Source organism: Perognathus longimembris, chromosome 22 (assembly GCF_023159225.1).
Source record: "Perognathus longimembris pacificus isolate PPM17 chromosome 22, ASM2315922v1, whole genome shotgun sequence".
Taxonomy (NCBI): domain Eukaryota; kingdom Metazoa; phylum Chordata; class Mammalia; order Rodentia; family Heteromyidae; genus Perognathus; species Perognathus longimembris.
The window spans coordinates 970,740-983,436 of record NC_063182.1 but is presented as its reverse complement, the minus strand read 5'-3'; the positions used below and the strand labels follow the sequence as shown (position 1 = coordinate 983,436).

The window sequence follows — 12,697 nt, the reverse complement described above, 5'->3', positions numbered from 1 at the left end:
CAGAGTCCCCACCCCACCCCAAACTCCGCCCCCTCTTCAGTTTCTTCTGTTTTCTTCCTACATAAATGTAAGCACTGAGAATGGAGACAGGGTGGGGGTGCAGCTCCGTGGTAAGGCTGAGATGGAAGGAAGACTGTGCACAGGACCCGGGTGGAGACTCGTGGGCAGGCAGCGGTCAGCACAGGCTGCATCCCGCCGGCTGCACATGAAGCCCTGGGCTCCATCCGGACAGCTTCTGTTAAGATTTCAGTGAGGCACTGTGTCGGCAAGCACTGCAGCGCGAAGGGTACGGGTGGGCAGAGCAGAGTTCCAAGCCCACAGCGAGGCTGCCGCAGAGGCCGTTGCTTCGGCAGCGTGGTATCTCTTGGCTCCGGCTTTGGGTAACCATAGGACTGTAGCACCTCCTTAAAGCAGAACTCGGGCTGGGATTCCCTGCCCTCTCCAGAGCCTCGGTGAGGGACACCAGAACAGATTCGGGGGTATGGAAGGAAGGAAGATTGCAGGGCAGGGTTGTTCGGGGTCAGCCAACAGTGTGCACTACAGTTGCTCTATTTAAAAATAAGAAAATGAAGCCATATGCTTGTGCCTGTAATCATGGCTGCTGAGGAGGCTGAAATCTGAGGATCATAATTTGAAGCCTGAAACTGTTATCTCCAGTAATCCAAAAGGCCAGAGTGGAGCTGTGGTTGAAGCCCCAGACCAGCATAGACAGACACACTCGCCAATTAGGAAATGAGTCTGGCAGGTGGCTCGCACCTAGAGCCCTGGCTGCTTGGGAGCATGTCAGAGTAGAGAGGTTTGCAAGGCCCCTTCCGAGCCAGCAAGTGGGCACAGTGGCGTGTCCCTGTCATCCCAACTTCTTGGGAAGCTGGAACCAGGCCAGTCCGGGCAGAAGAGTCTGTGCCACTCCGTCCTAATGAAATGAGCTGGTGTGGTAGCGCATGCCTGTTTCCCAGCTGCAATTGCACGGTCAGAGTTCAAGGGCATTCCTGGGCAGGAAGTGAGGCCCTATCAAACACAGTCACCACTCTAAAGGCTACAAGTATGGCTCAGCAGTAGAATGTCTACCTAGCAAGCACAGAGCCCCGAGTTAAAACTCTGGTACCACAAAAAAAAAGGAAAGAATCTTTTTTTTTTTTTTTTTTTGCCAGTCCTGGGCTGTTCTGAACTCAAGGCCTGAGCACTGTCCCTGGCTCCTTTTTGCTCAAGGCTAGCACTCTACCACTTGAGCCACAGCCCCACTTCCAACTTTTTCTTTGTATGTGGTGCTGAGGAATCGAACTCAGGGCTTCATGCATGCTAGGCAAGCACTCTACGCTAAGCCACATTCCCATTTTTAAGCAGAAATGACAGGTACAGATGAGCATCAGAAAGCCGAGTTGGGGGGGGGGGTTTCCACTGGCTGTGGGCATGCTAGGCAGCAACTGCACACGGGTTGTACTTCCTCAGCTAACTCCCCCACCGAGTTCTGTTCACCTTGTCTTCTCTGCAGGATGCTACTTCCAACACCACCAAAAGCAAGGCCCTGACCCCAGCTCCCCCACAGGACACAGAAGACTCCTCAGACAGCAGTGATGACGAGCTGCCTTGCAGCCAGGTGAGCCGAGAGCCCAGCTAGGGGCTCCTGGAGAGGGCAGATCTCCCTCCAAGGAATCAACACATTCAAGACAGCATTTCACAAATTCGGGAGCTCTTTCCTCTCTGGACACCCCGGTCTGCGTAGTTGCCTGCTGAGGCGGGGTCACACTCAGCTCCGTATCCCGGCTCCTCCACACTGGGGTGTCTGTGCGGTCAAGCAGCGCCGCTGCGGTGTTGATTTGCTCAAGTCAAGCACCTCAGGTCCTTTCCCTGCCAGCACCTGACAGGAGTGCCTGTTGTCTAAAGGTCAGGCTGGAGCTCGGTGTGTGACATGCTGAGAAAGCACACACACTGTTCCTGGATCCCTGAGACTGCCTGTGTCCTCTTGGGGCTCAAGAGGCTTCACTATGGGGCTGGGGATATGGCCTAGTGGTAAGAGTGCTTGCCTCGTATATGTGAGGCCCTGGGTTCGATTCCCCAGCACCACATATACAGAAAACGGCCAGAAGCGGCGCTGTGGCTCAAGTGGCAGAGTGCTAGCCTTGAGCAAAAAGAAGCCAGGGACAGTGCTCAGGCCCTGAGTCCAAGCCCCAGGACTGGCCAAAAAAAAAGAGGCTTCACTGTGGGTCTTGCCTGATTGTGCCTGAGTATCTGAGGCACCCCAGAGGTTTTACTGCCCTCCTAGTTCTGGCTAAGCTGGGTCCCTAAGGACCTTCAGAGGCCCGACTCTGGTGTGGGGTGCACTGTGGGTGAGCGCAGGCCTTTCTAGTAACGGCAGCCCCCTCAGCCTCGGCCTCCACATGGTGCTGGCCTCCTGTGTCCCCACGCGTGTGGGGTCTTTCCCATCCCCTCCACAGTGTGTGCGCCGTTCTTGCCGGTCCATCAAGCCGCTCCCGTGCGGCGGTTGTGCCCAGGGCTGGTGCGCGCGGTGCCGAGGAGGATGAACACCCTCCCTGGGTGCCGGGCTGCGCTGAGCCCACGAGAGTCCTGTGGGAACATCCTTTTGTTCTTGTTCTGAGGGGGGGAGAGGCTCGGAAGGTGAGAGTTCCGCCCTGGCATCTGTTTGAACCCGGGACACACGCGCCCATCCCTGCCTTGTCGCCCTGGCCTCCCCTCTCCGGGGTTAGCCTGCCCTTCTGCTCTCTGTGAAATCCTCTGCGGCGCCTTCTCGAGCGCTCCGCACAGCTGGGAGGAAGGGACCTGCTCCATTCCCTGTGGGGTGGGCTAACTCCTAAAATGAGCATCGTGCTTCAGCTGCACCAGTGAACTGGTACACTAGTACTGAAGTCCCTATTAAAAAATGGTTCTTTGTTTTAAAGTAGGGGAAAAAGCCAGCAGCTAGCGTTCCCCGGGGCGGGGTTCAGAGAAGAGGGGTACAGCTTGGGACTGTGGCCTCTTCCAACTGCAGGAGTTTTACTCCTCAGCCCCCACCTCCCTAACTGTGATCAGCATTTCTCTACTGGCAAAACTTCTGTCACTGTGTGGCCCAGGCCGGCCTGGGGTTTCCACCCTCCTGTGCCGTCTTCCTCATTGTTAGCCCACAAGTGGGAGAGAGCATGGATGGAAACTGGCTCTAATCCACAGCCCGTAGTCGGGCCAGAGTCCTTACAACCTGGAGTGGGTACCAGATTACCATGCCTACACACATCACCGCGTTTCACACGTCTGTCGGGAGCCACAAATGCACAGCTTTTAATGACTTTAAAGGCTCTTTATATCATTGCACAAACAAAAAGCATGGGTTCCTGCCCTCCCAGTTTGAGACTGCATCTGAGAGAAGAGAGAAACAGTAAACAGCCAGGCCCTGCAGCACCCTGAACACCACCCAGCTTGCTAGAAAGAGCCCGGCTGCCAGCAGGCACTGCCCAGACACCCGGGTGTGGTTATGCGGACGGCAGGGGTGTCGTGGATCTCCCTCCGCGGCCCTCCGGCAGGTCCGGGAGCCATCACTGGGGGCCCCTCCAAGAGCTGGGAAATGGAGGCTCCCGGCCTTGGAGGGCTTCCCCACAAAGCAGTCATGAGAGAGGCGGGGCCACAGCCCGCAGTCCCTCCCTCCCCGCCCCCGCCCGCTCAGCATCCAGGCCCCTGCACCAGCTCCCTGCTACTGCCCCGTGGCTGGATGGGGTGGCGTGGGCAGGTGGAACTAGGCGGAGGCTGGTGCGGAGCTGCTTTTAACATCCTGAGACTATTGTTTGCCTCAGTGGGCTCACTGCCTCTCTCGGTCCCCGACAATCTGTTCCTCTGTCTTCTCACATATATATAGATCCCCTCCCTCCACCGCAAGCCTTCTCCCACTTTCCATCCTTCTCCTTCTCTTCACGTGGGAAGAAAGGCTCTGGAAGTGGCAGATCAGAGCGGCCGCGGGGGAGGCTGTTTGGCAGGGGTAGGAAGGGCCTAAGCCCAACAGATCCTCCACCCCCACCCCCAAATGGGTAGCGTTCTGCTTTGCTTCATGGCTTTACCCCTCCTTCCATAGCCCCTGTGGTGACGGGTACCCAGGAGACCCAGCCCTGACTGCACTGCCTGCAGCTTCTTAGCAGCCTCTCCAGCCCCGTCCCCCCACCGGCCAGGCCGCGAGCAGACTAGCGGCCAGCGCTGGCGTTTGAGGGTTGAGCTCCCGGGCTCGGTGACGACGCCTGGGTCTCGTTAGCTGGGGGACTCGAGAAGGACTGAGCAGGACTACGTCCTGTAGTCCCCTGGCGCGTGGTGTTCCGTTCTGGACGGAGGGCTCCCTGGCCTGATGGCCTTGGCCAGTGGTAAGGAGCTACTGATGCTACTCGCTTTTTCTCTTGCCAGTAAGAATTGGGAATTACAAAGCACCCCCAAGGGCGAGGTGATGGTGGCAGGCTCACACACGTGAGGCCCGTCTGCGCTCCGTAGAGACCCGATCTTAAGAGACAAAAACAGATCACGTACAGGACCCATCCCGTCCCCAGCCTACTGTCACTACATGCCCCCACTGCTTTGAAGCTGGCCTTAGACCTTCCACTTCATCCACCAAGATGGCACTTTGCACCTTGACCCAGAATAGTAAGGACTCTTTAGTTGTTGTTTTTAAGTTTTAAGCATAGACACAATACAATATCACATCTAAAAAATTGGCCTACAGCAGGCAGTCTTATTTCTCCAGCTATCTCAGGGGTGCTGTTTTTATATCTAATGTATTTAAATAGGAGTCCATATAAGGGTCACGTGCGGTATCCTTTGTTGATCCCTCGAGTCTAAATGTACGGGTTCTTCCCCGCCTCCCGGGCCGGGGCCGGGCCTGTTTGCTCATGTGGAAGGCAGTGGGTCAGTGCCACTGCGGGCCACTCCGCCGGTGGCCCTCTCTAACATCAGCCAGAGGAAAGAGAAGCGAGGTCAGGTTCTGGTCCCGGCTTTGCTTCTAGAGGGCCGCGTGGCCATGGCGCCCCTCCCTTCTCCCCGGGCCTGTCGGTGGCTTTGTCACTGTCTCCACAGTGGAGATGGCCCTGCTGCTCTCAAGGGCCTCTTGGGGGCGTCGGTTGGGCTTCTGGGAACTGAGGTGGTGTGCTAGAGCTTGGCAGGTACCAGGGGCAGAGGGGAGGGGGAGCCCTGGACACGAGGTGTTCCTGAGCTCCCCCCGCCTACTTCCCTTCTTTGAGCCAAGCCTGTAATCACTGAGGGGTGTTTTGTTTTTGTTTTTCAAGGTGATTAAACCCCCTCTGATTTTTGTCGACCCTAATCGTAGTCCAGCTGGCCCAGCTGCTACCCCCACACAATCCCGGGCCGCAAGCACCCCAAGGAAGGCCCAGGCCTCGGACAGCAGCACCGAATGTTCTTCCTCCGAGAGCGAGGACGATGCGAGTGTGATCCCCGCCACCCAGTCCTCCACTCCTGGTGAGCCGGGTTGCAGCCCTGCCGCGCTGTCAGGCTCCGCAGGGACGCGAGGCCAGTGAGGACAGGACTGCAGCGAGTGTCCAGGGGCGTGGGGCCCGGCCTGGGCAGCGGCCTCCGGTCCTGATGGGGGCTGGTGGAGGCCTTGCGCTGGAGGACTCGTGGCGGAGGCCAGCACCATGCCTAGAAGCTGCAGGGACTCGGACCCTAGGGTGTAAGGAAGGGCACTGTAACAGCTGGCAAGGGCAGGCCGTGCCAGTGGCATGTGAAGAGAACCAGGCTGATCCGAGCACGAGAACCAAGTCAGGCACCAGTGGCTCGTGCCTCCAATCAATCCTAGCTTCTGTGGTCTGGAAGATCATGGTTCAGAGCCAACTTCTTTCCAAAAACCAGGACTGGCTGCATGGCTCAAGTGGTAAAGCACCAGCCAAGCAAGTGCAAGACCCTGATTTTAAAACAGTACTTCAGGAAGGGGGGGGAGAGGATTCTCACAATCTTACTTTATCAATGGTAGCAGAAAGTGGTTGATATTGCTGTTGTTCTTGTTATGACACATTATTCATGAAATAGTGCTTGGTGTTGTTGGGAAGTGGCTGGGCACTGGTGGCTCGTGCCTATAATCCCAGCTACTCCAGAGAATGAGATCTGAGGATCACGGTTCAAAGCCAGCCCAGGCAGGAAAGGCCATGAGACTCATCTCCAATTAACAACCAGAAAACAGGAAGTGGCACTGGCACTGTACCTCAAGTGGTAAAGCACTAGCCTTGAGCCAAGTAAAAATACCTCAGGGACAGCACCCAGACCCTGAGTTCAAGTCCCATGACAAAAGGAAGGAAGAAAGGATGTCTCTCCTCGGTACAGTACTGCTGACATTGACACTCACTGCCTTTAACTGAACCACGGGAGCCACTTGGGTGTTGTTACAGTGAGATGGTCCTGTGCTCATCAGCCGGTGTCTTGAGCACCATTGAGCCTGTGCACGAGGACGCTGGGGGATTCTTGTTACGTCTTTGAGGTGCGATTCCTGCTGGCTGCAAAGTAGTGCCATCGCTCGGCTGGCCAGCTCTGCGCTGGAGACCCGAAGGGTCTTTACAGCCATGTCCACACCTGGCACCGCTCCCTGCTGGTTCTCAGAGGCTTTCTGAAGCGAAAGGAGTGTGGCTCCAGGGCCTGGCCTGTGGCTCAGAAGTACGGGCCTGCTGGGCTGAGAAAACCTGGGGTCACTGCCCCGCGGCCATTGGGTGCCCTGACATCTCCCCGGGGGCTCCCCTGCGTGACCCCTGGGCGCCGCGCCAGGCCCCTGGCGTAACACCAAGCCGGGGGACCAGGTAGCTTCTGCCTCTTGATGTGCTCCTCTCCTCCTTTCAGCTGTTAGAGCCAAGGGGGCGCCTGTGCCTGCTGCCCCCACGAGGGGAGCCCCCAGAGTTGGCAGCAGCGAGGAATCCAGTTGGGTACCCAAGGGCAAGAAGCAGGAGGCGGCCGCCGCGCAGGTACCGACAGGGCAGGTGCGAGGGAGGGGCGCCGTGGTCGCTGCCTCCTGCCGCAGGGACAGGCGGTGCCAGCCAGGGGCCGTCCCTGTGGGCTTCGGGCTGCCACCCTGATGCCAGGCTCCCAGGCCACCCCGACCCGGTCGGGAGCCCCCCACCGGAGCCTGCCGCGCTGTGGGACTCCCCTCCCATCCGCTCTTTCGGGGTGCTTGCTGGGCTGTGGCTGGGCGGTGCCGGAGGCCGCAGGTGCCCTGTTGTAGCGTTCAGAGCGTGTTCTTCCCAACTCCCCTATTGGCACTCCTTTTTTTGGCCCTTCTAAATCTAATAGATCTAATAAATCTATTAAATCTAAATCTGTTAGTACAGTGAACACAGCTGGTGGCCCGCACCTGTAGTTCTAGCTACTCAGAAGAGCAAGCTCAGAGGGTCGGGGTTGGAAGCCCGCCTGGGCATGACTGAGCACGCACTCCACCCAAGGCTTGGTCAGGATTGGGCAAGGTCACGGCGCCCAGGTCCTGGCCCTAGTCCATTCTCTCTGCCTTCTGTGTCTGTCCTCCCTCCCCCTAGAAGGGGAGGAGCCCCTGTGAGGGGCAGGGGGTGCTGAGTGGCTTTGCCGATCATGGCACTGTACCCACCCAGAAGTGGCACGTGCCCCCCAGGCGCCGGGGCTGTGGGGGAGCAAGGCAGGGAGGCGCAGGCCCTCACCAGCTGCGAGGTGCCGAGAAGGAAGTCAGCAGAGAAGAAGCGGGGTGACCTGCTCTGAGAAGGAGGGCCAGGGAAGCCAGCAATACCAGGACCCCAGGGGACCAAGTGGGGTGAGGATGAGGCAGGGAGGGGCGGAGCCAGGTGGTGATGGGCGGGGCGAGGATAAAGCAGGGAGGGGCGGGGCCAGGTGGTGATGGGCGGGGTGAAGATGAGGCAGGGAGGGGCAGAGCCAGGCAGGTGGCGGAAGGGCTATGGGAGGCTCTTGGCAAAGTTCATCCAGGTTCCTTGTGTGGCCTCTGGGGAGTTGGAAGGCACCGAGACCCGAGGGTGGGAGTTCACACCCCCAAGGGAGGTGACCTCCCTGCTGGCCACCCGAATCCTGTCTCAGGTCCACACCCAAGGGGCGAGGCTGCCCTTGGAGGGCTCCCAGGCAGGGTGTACGCAGCCTGTGAAGGTTCCGCAGGTCTCAGGGTTGCCAGTCGCTGTCCACAGGGGAGGAGGAAGAGCTTGGTGTCCCTCCTGCTGTCACAGGCCTCAGGGGCCTCACCCAGAAGGCCGGTGAGGCTCAGCCTCCCACCTGGGCCCAGTCGTCAAGGGCTGGGAGCCCCGCTCGCCCAGCCCTGCTCCGGGCTGTGGCTGGGCTTCCGTTCCAGCCCTTGGCTCTCCTTCCCCTTGGCTCTCCGCCCTCCGTGTGCGGGAAGGAGCTCCAGAAGGTCACCGAGGGAGGCTCTGTGCATGGAGCTTGCGCGGGGCTGGCACCCCTGTGCCAGCCAGCGCCGGGCCCCTCTCTCTCTGACGCCCTCGCCCTCGTTTGCCAATTTAGGTTGGTAATGCCGTGGCGCCTCCCCAGAGCACCCCTGTCCAGGCCCGAGTGAGCAGCAAGTGCAGAACACCCAAGCTTCCCGTGGGCCACTCCAAAGCCAAGGCCCCTGACAGCTCAGGCGACAGCGATGACAGCAGCAGCACCTCTTCGGAGGGCCAGCGGGACGGTAAGGAGCCCCGGCGGCCGCGTGGCCCGGGGGGAGGAGAGCCTCGGGTGCGGGCTGGGGGGAGCTCCGATTGCAGCCCTGTCTCCCAGCTTGGTGGGAGGACTTGGCCACGCCGCCGCTCACCCGCCCAGCTCCCTGAGGAAGCTCATCCCAGGGACTCGGCCGTTGAGCCGCTCGCGGCTCTGTGGATATTTGGCTCCCTTGGTTGAATCCTCCAAGTCCCCAGAATCAGTTCCCCTCTTCAAAGCAACCAGGAGCTTGCTGCCAGGCCCCTGAGGCTCATGCCTGTCATTCTTGCTCCTCAGCAGCTTTAAGCTCTGAACATCATGGTTCAAAGCCGGCCGAGGCAGGAAAGTGCATGAGACTCGTTTCTCCAATTAACCACCAAAAAAGCTATAGGTGGAGCTGGGCTCAAGCGGTAGAACACTAGCATGGAGTACAAAAGGTGACGGATAGCACCCAGGCCGATTTCCAGCCCCAGGACTGGCACCGGGAAAAGCAACGAAACCTGTGGCGTTTGAGCATCTTCTGAATGCCGTGGCTAGTGTTGATGGGGCAGAGACGGGGAGAGCCCTCCGCAGCTCTCCCTGCCGGCTGACAGGACCTCCGGGACTCCCAACAGCAGGCCTTTGCTTCTCTGCTAGGTTCAGCCCTGTCCCGGAGGGAGACTGTGGTGGAGGAGACCACATCCGACTCCAGCGAGGACGAGATGGTGGCACCTTCCCAGGTAACTGGCGTCCTCCACCTGAGGTGTCGGGACTCTCTCCCCCGGCTCCACGGAGCCACCTTGCCCTCCGGTCTGCGGAAAGCATCACCTTGACGCTCGCTCATGCCCAAACTAACTCGAGCGCCTTCACGGAGCTCTTGTAAGGCTACTCCCGACGGTGGTGATTTTCCATTTGCATCAGTAATGAGAAATTTCCTTTTCAGATGTGCCTAAAATAAGGACTCATTAAAATAGTGGAGGAGGCGCATTTGCAGGGCTCAGCCCCTCTCTGGGTGTCAGTGCCGCCAGGCTCTGTGTGGACGGGGCCAGCTTGACCGGGGGTTCTGGGCTGCCTTCCTCGCAGCAGGCCGTGGGGTGTGTGTGTGTGTGTGTGTGTGTGCGCGCGTGCACCCCGGCTGGGTGGGCTCACGACCTCTTTCACACTGGGCTTCTTCAGTCTCTCCTCTCAGGTTATGTGAGTCCTGGGCTGACCCTGGCCAATTCCCAGGCTCCCAAGGCCACTGGCGAGCCACACTCCAGTCCCGCGGTGCCCTCTGCTCCGGCCAGAGACGACCCAGACGGGAGGCCGGGAGCAGAGCCCCAACACACAGCAGGCCCCGTGTCCCCCAAGAGAGGTGAGTCAGGGGCAGCAGAACGCGGGACCAGGCCCCGGCCGCTGCGTCCGGCCGCCATGGGTGCATCCAGACGACGCGTCCCGGCCTTGGGCAGTAAGCACGGGTGCCCCTGGGTCTCCACCAGCAGCCTCGGGAAGCCGAGGGGCGGTGGCCAGCACTGCTCACTTGCTTCTTCCCTGAGAGGCGGGTGTGACAGGGAGACGCTTTAGAGGGGGCTGTGGAAGGTTTTTTTTTTACACGTGTAGCCAGCGCACAATTATCAAAGGCAAGCAGAGGCGTGGAAAATTCTAAACAAAGGCAGCACCAGAAGTCACTCTGGCAGGCGGTAAACCTGCTTAGTCAGAGACCACGTGCGTGCCCCGCACCCGCACCCCCCCACCCCACCCCCCATGCGCCCCAGGGCTTCCTAGGCTGCCAGGAGCCCCGAGGGCCCGCCGTGCACCCAAGGCGATGAGCTGAGGGTCTGTGGTTGGTAACGGGGGGCCTCGCAAGGCGAAGCCCACCCGAGCAGTACACAGCCCCCCCACCCGGCCTCCTGGTCCCAGGACCGCCCGCCGCCGTCCCTCCTCCTCTCCCTGTGCGGTGCAGGCCTCTCTCGCTTCACATCCTGCACTCTTGTCCGTCCGGAACCTGAGTGGGGCATTGGGTGTGAAGACGCGGGACGAGCTCTGAACCTGGGGTTCGGGGAGGCCTCACTCCCCCCTGCGCTGCTGTGAGAGGAAGGCCCCTCCCTGGCACCCCTCCGCTCGCAGCTCTGACCCCAACACCTCCCCACAGGCAGGAAGGAGGCCGCCTCGGGCACACCTCCGAAGCCCCGCAAGAAGAAGGGAGCCGTGGGCGTGGCGGGCGCGGCGGGCGCGGCCTGCACGCAGGCGCTGCAGAGCAGTCTGGCCCAGCACCTGCTGGGGCAGCCCTGGCCCCTGAGCGAGGCCCAGGTGCAGGCGTCGGTGGTGAAGGTCCTGACGCAGCTGCTGGAGCAAGAGAGGAAGAAGGTCGCAGACGCCACCAGAGACAGCGGCAAGAAGAGCCGGAAGCGGAAGCTGTCGGGGGACCAGCCAGCCGCCGGGCCCCCCAAGAGCAAGAAGAAGAAGGCGGCCGCTGGGGAAGGAGGGGAGGGTGCCGTCTCCCCAGAAAAGGCCTCCAGGACTCCCAAAGGGCGATCAAAGAAGGACCGGGGGAATGGTGACATGAAGGAGAAGAAGGGGAAGGGGCCTCCCGGCCCCCCCGGGGCCAAGGACGAGCCCGGAGGGAAGCTGGGGATGGCGAAGGCCGAGGGCGGAGAGGAAAACGGCGCCAAGAGCCAGAAAGGAAAGAAGAAATCCAGTAAGAGTAAGTGACGCGGCTGCCCTGGTGCTCCCCGAGGGCGGCGGGGCCCCACGCACACGGAGAGCCTCGCGGGGCGTGGTCTAGGGTCCCAGGGAGGCCAGAAGTGGACTGCAGGTGCCCGGCCTGCACTGTGCGCCCTGCCCCCCCCAGCCCCCCCACACTGTGCGCCCTGCCCCCCGGAGCTGGTGCAGCAGTTGCACCCACTCTGGGCCAGGGCCCGGGGCCCAGGTGTCTTGTCCGCCGCCCAGGGCGGCAAGCGCACGGTGCAGGTGCCGCGTGGAGCAGAGCCCCTGAGCAAGCCCCATCCTCTCCCTACACCTGTTTCTCCTAAGCGCCTGCACGCGGCGGGCTTCCCGGCCTCCAGCCAGCCGGCGGCAGCGGCGGCGTTTCCCTCTCCTCCACCCTGGCCGAGGCAGGGGAGCCTGGGGCCCCCCGCTGCCCCGCTGCTGCAGAGCGCCGTGCAGCCTCCCTCAGCGCGGGGCCCACCGCCCTGCGTGCCCAGAACCGTCCTGGGCGCCCACGGTCCTCTCTGAGGAAACACGTGGATGTTCTGTGTGTGTGCGCACACGTGCATGTGTGCATGCAAGCATGTGTGTGCACGCCTGCCCTGGGCCTTGAACTCAGGGACTTGGGTTCAGTCCCTGAGCTTCTTTTGCTCAAGGCAAGCACTCTGCCACTTGAGCCACAGCGCCACGTCCGGCATTTTGGGGGTTTCGTTGGTGACAAAGAGTCATGGGCTTCCCTGCCCAGTCTGGCTTTGAATGCATTTCAGCCTCCTAAGGAGCCGCCAGCTCTTTAGAAGTCAGCAGATTTTCTAGGCATGGTGGGACACCTGTAATCCCATCCCTTGGGAGACTGAAGCAGAAGGATCAGTAATTCTAGAACAGCCAGGGCTACGTAGTATGAGTATCTCAAGCATTCCTTCTCTCCGGCCAAAGAAATGGCTAAAGTTGTGGCTCAGTGGTAGAGCACTTGTCTCTTAGGCTTGAGGCCCTGGGTTCAGTCCCCGCCACTTGGGGGCGGGTAGGGAGACTAATGTAAAGAAAAATACAGCCAGGCGCCGGTGGCTCATGCCTATAATCCTAGTTAGGCAGAAGGGTAAGCTCTGTCCTTGCTTGGGCAGCACATGTACCAAAATAGGAACGATACAGAGGTTAGCACGGCCCCTGCGCGAGGATGACACGCAAATTCGTGAAGCGTTCCGTGTTTAAGTAAAAGAAGAAGGCTGCGATCTGAGAGTCACAGCTCAGAGCCAGCCCAGGCTGTTAACTCCACCATTAACCAGCGGAAAGCTGGAAGCGATACTGAGCGCCAGCCTTACCCAGAAGAGCCCAAGGACAGCACCCAAGCCCCAAGACCAAGAAAGAAAGAAAGCTGCTTGGGTAGAAAGGAATCGTGAAGCTGGCCCCTAAAAAG

The 12,697-nt window shown here is 60.3% G+C and overlaps 1 protein-coding gene and 1 pseudogene across 1 annotated transcript in view; both read left to right on the top strand.

The window, feature by feature from the left end:
* The window catches only part of Tcof1 (treacle ribosome biogenesis factor 1), a 33,249-nt gene that overhangs the window by 19,485 nt on the left and 1,067 nt on the right, over positions 1 to 12,697 (top strand). The window contains exons 16-22 of the mRNA XM_048331617.1: positions 1,493 to 1,597; positions 5,247 to 5,436; positions 6,802 to 6,923; positions 8,449 to 8,614; positions 9,259 to 9,341; positions 9,778 to 9,955; positions 10,733 to 11,284. Coding sequence (XP_048187574.1) covers positions 1,493 to 1,597; positions 5,247 to 5,436; positions 6,802 to 6,923; positions 8,449 to 8,614; positions 9,259 to 9,341; positions 9,778 to 9,955; positions 10,733 to 11,284 — 1,396 coding nt within the window. The remainder of the gene's footprint in view (positions 1 to 1,492; positions 1,598 to 5,246; positions 5,437 to 6,801; positions 6,924 to 8,448; positions 8,615 to 9,258; positions 9,342 to 9,777; positions 9,956 to 10,732; positions 11,285 to 12,697) is intronic.
* LOC125340230 lies at positions 12,393 to 12,492 on the top strand (annotated as a pseudogene).